The sequence below is a fragment of the Lactuca sativa genome, chromosome 5 (genome assembly GCF_002870075.4).
Source record: "Lactuca sativa cultivar Salinas chromosome 5, Lsat_Salinas_v11, whole genome shotgun sequence".
Lineage (NCBI taxonomy): Eukaryota > Viridiplantae > Streptophyta > Magnoliopsida > Asterales > Asteraceae > Lactuca > Lactuca sativa.
The window spans coordinates 305359994-305363654 of NC_056627.2; the positions used below are offsets into that span (position 1 = coordinate 305359994).

Below are 3661 nucleotides of genomic sequence, written 5' to 3' on the forward strand. Positions count from 1 at the left end.
TTATGTTTGGTCACTTTAAAGTCTTATGGAATAGTATTTTGAATGCTTATGGATTTGGTCATGTAAAACCTGTTAAACAACCATTGTAAAACACAATAAAGTTCATCAATTGTAAAACACAATAAGGTTACTAGAATACCCTTTTCATTGCTCCAACAAAACTTCAATACAATATTATAACTTTTACCAAATTTCACATCACATTGATCACTAGGGTGCATATTATTACAACTTGTAAACAATTATGCCAAAAAAAAAACCCAACTAAGTATTAAGCATATCTTCATGTTTCGATTTTGGATTTCAACCTCATGGTCATGCTTTTCAGCCTCATAAACCCACAAAAGAAACCCACTCCTTGGTCTATGCAACTTTCAGTAAAATTGATCATCACATTGGAGTTATAACTGAACATTACAAAAAAATGACAATACAATACCATTTTCGGGCAAACATAATTTTCCCTACAGAGATTGTTCTTAGTGTACGAAGTCCTTATGATAACCATACTTCCACAGCCACAAACCACCATCTTATTTTGGACTTTGATCACATGCACCAAAGAGAACATGTGAGAAAAAGGTTTAAAGACATTGTAAAGATGAAAGGACAAAAATGCCCCCAAGGTAGGGGTTTCTAACAACTAAGTAGATGGAATGTTAAATTAGGGACTGAGCGGGTAACATATTTAAGTTTCGGTGATCGTCCGAGCTAAAAAAACTTTTTAGGGACCAAACATGCAAGTAACCTAACTATAAGGACCCACCTTGTAATTTTCTTTCTTTTTATACTTTTGGTGTCCGCCTAATAGTTTATCGTTTTTTTTTTTTCTTTTTTTTTTCGCGAAAGAGAAAGAAAATAGAAATACAATTTGCCTGCGAGAAACAGAACTTTCAGACAGAAACGATCGTTCTCCTTCGTCGATTGTTTCTAGGGTTTCAGATTACAGTAGTATCAATGGATATTACAACAGCAAACGATCCGATGATCGACACTAACAACGACGAAGAATCTACACTGCTAACTATCCTCGACGCCTCCAGCTATCAGCTCCATGATCTCGACTCAATCGAGTTCCCGCCGACCCTCACCGAGATTGATTTGACGGCCAATCGATTGACTAAGTTGGATTCGCGTATTTCTCATTTATCTAATCTCAAAAAGCTCTCTCTTCGACAGAACCTCTTCAATGATTCCGGTGTTGAGCCGATTTCGCAGTGGAACACCATATCCGGCCTCGAGGTATGCTTATCGGTTGTCTTCTCCACTTTCGCATACTTTCTTATTTTTCCGAATCATCTTCATCGGATTTAAAGAGCGATGCGAGTTGAGTTAACTTCTTAGAATACTGTGTACACACAGACTGTTCATTTTTAATAAGCTGACATCGGTTTTTGCTAATGCTGATTGGTATAGTACCTATAGATCAAACTAGACTAACTTTGTAGTTTTGTATGACTGCATTTTTAATTGTGGACATGAGGTGGTATAATTTTGTGTCATGTTCTTAAGAAGTTGTTCTGTTAAGTCTATTTGGTAATATGAGAGATACATGTTCTTGAGCTAGATAATCATATAATCTTTAACTAGATAATCTTCAAAATCCTGAAACTTACAAAGTTCATATGAAATGATATCCATATAGATATAACTATATATATACATGTGTGTATGTACGTTTCTATGGCAATCAGTGCTTATAATATGGTGTATGATGCTTACATGAGTTTACCACTATGATAAAGAAGCATATGGTTTCGAATGTTACCACAATCGCATCTTTTAATAACTTTGTTTATCTGGCTCTTTTTACAAAAGTTACTATAATTGGACTTTTTTTTTTTTTTTTGCAGGAGTTAGTTCTCAGGGATAACCAACTAAAGAAAATACCCGATGTCAGCATATTCAAAACCCTCTTAATATTTGATGTTTCATTCAATGAAATCACATCAATGAATGGATTATCCAATGCATCAAGCACACTCAAGGAACTTTATGTCTCTAAAAACGAAGTTCCCAAGATCGAGGAGATTGAACATTTCCATGAACTACAAATTCTTGAACTTGGTTCAAACAGATTACGTGTGAGGACTAAAATCCATCAAAATTAATGATACACAACACATTCTTTCTTCAATTAATACTCAACCCTAAAGTAATTATTTTATTTTTTATGTAGGTGATTGAGAACCTACAGAATCTGACAAAGTTACAAGAGCTATGGTTAGGTCGCAATCGTATAAAATCCATTGATTTATGTGGATTAAAATGCATTAAGAAGCTCAGTTTGCAAAGCAATCGACTAACTTCCATGAAAGGATTAGAGGTAAGTTTTTTGTTTGTGTTTTTTAAATTAAGGGTGTGTTTATTATATCATCTTACTTTCATTTCTTTATATTATATATCTTTTCCAGGAATGTATTGCTTTAGAAGAAGTATACTTGAGCCACAATGGTATTGCAAAAATGGAAGGCCTCTCAACTTTATCTAATCTTCGGGTGTTGGATGTTTCTTCAAATAAGCTTGCAGCCATTGAAGACATTGAGAAACTCACCTGGTATGCATAATAAATATAAATATTTTCACCTTTATTAAAAAGTAAAATTATAAAAGAAAGTATGTTGTTATTATTTGATCTGTTTGTGATTTTTGATTGCAGTTTAGAAGATTTATGGTTCAATGACAACCAATTAGCATCATTGGATGGCATTGCTGAGGCAGTTTCTGGTTCTAGAGAAAAGCTAACCACCATTTACCTTGAGCATAATCCATGTGTAAGCACTATGTTTTGGTAGATTTATTAAAAGTAAGGGCTTTTTTAGACAAAACATAAAGTTGAGGTTTAAACCGGGAAAAACCGAATATGCAGGGTCTTTTATGTAATTAACTGATATTTGTTTTACATTTTGTAGGCAAAATTGTCTGACTACTTGACTACACTGAGACAAATCTTCCCGAATATCGAGCAAATTGATTCAGAAGTGTTTGCTTAATTTAGAAAGAATTGTCTGGATGGATTAAGATTAAATCCTCTTTTTTCTTCATCTCTTATTGATCAACATGACAATCGTGTTTGTGTGTGTGTGTGTGAATTTCTCATGTTAATTGGTTGTATGATTACCATGAGATCATTTGTACAAGTACTTTAAGGTGATCCTCACATAACTTAAAAGAGTACATTACCAAAAAAAACTATTTGTATTTTTGGTACAAAAGAGTTTTGTTTAGAGTAAATAACAGTTTTGGTCCATGTGTGCTATAGTAGTTGTTTTGAATTAAGGGCGTAAATTCTCTTTTCTATTGTATTATGATTATGTTCAATTACATGTGTACTTACAATTTCCTGTTGAATAACCAAAGATAAAAATAATTTCATCAAGTTTTGAGGTAATTAGTTAAGGAACCCGTTTATAACCTTATGTAAGTGAAAGCTTGATGAGGATACAAGATTATGGTTAATGCATGTTAAATTTGTCCAATGGATATCAAGAAGCATTCTATGAGAATTCTAAAGATATGTTTGGGTTGGAGTGTATGAAGTTCGAAGTATTGTTACGAATCCTTTGACTTTTGTTGACTATGGGGCTTAAGTTACAAGTTTGGCCATTAAACATAGATTTGAAGCCAGATTGTTGTATAAAAACAACTTTAAATCTATAAG

At 33.2% G+C, this 3661-nt stretch overlaps 1 protein-coding gene across 1 annotated transcript; it reads left to right on the forward strand.

The window, feature by feature from the left end:
- Positions 1-825: 825 nt before the first annotated feature.
- LOC111888046 (protein phosphatase 1 regulatory inhibitor subunit PPP1R7 homolog) lies at positions 826-3250 on the forward strand. The gene is made up of 6 exons (XM_023884159.3): positions 826-1242; positions 1854-2084; positions 2180-2326; positions 2415-2557; positions 2660-2774; positions 2913-3250. The coding sequence occupies exons 1-6, from the start codon at positions 958-960 to the stop codon at positions 2991-2993; spliced, it is 1002 nt and encodes a 333-aa protein (XP_023739927.1). The 5' UTR covers positions 826-957; the 3' UTR covers positions 2994-3250.
- The last annotated feature ends 411 nt before the right edge of the window (positions 3251-3661 follow it).

Coding starts and splice junctions, on each gene's coding strand:
- LOC111888046 (XM_023884159.3), top strand. CDS start 958: ATGGATATTACAACAGCAAACGATCCGATGATCGACACTAACAACGAC. Junction 1,243..1,853: donor ACACCATATCCGGCCTCGAG/GTATGCTTATCG, acceptor TTTTTTTTGCAG/GAGTTAGTTCTCAGGGATAA. Junction 2,775..2,912: donor ACCTTGAGCATAATCCATGT/GTAAGCACTATG, acceptor TACATTTTGTAG/GCAAAATTGTCTGACTACTT.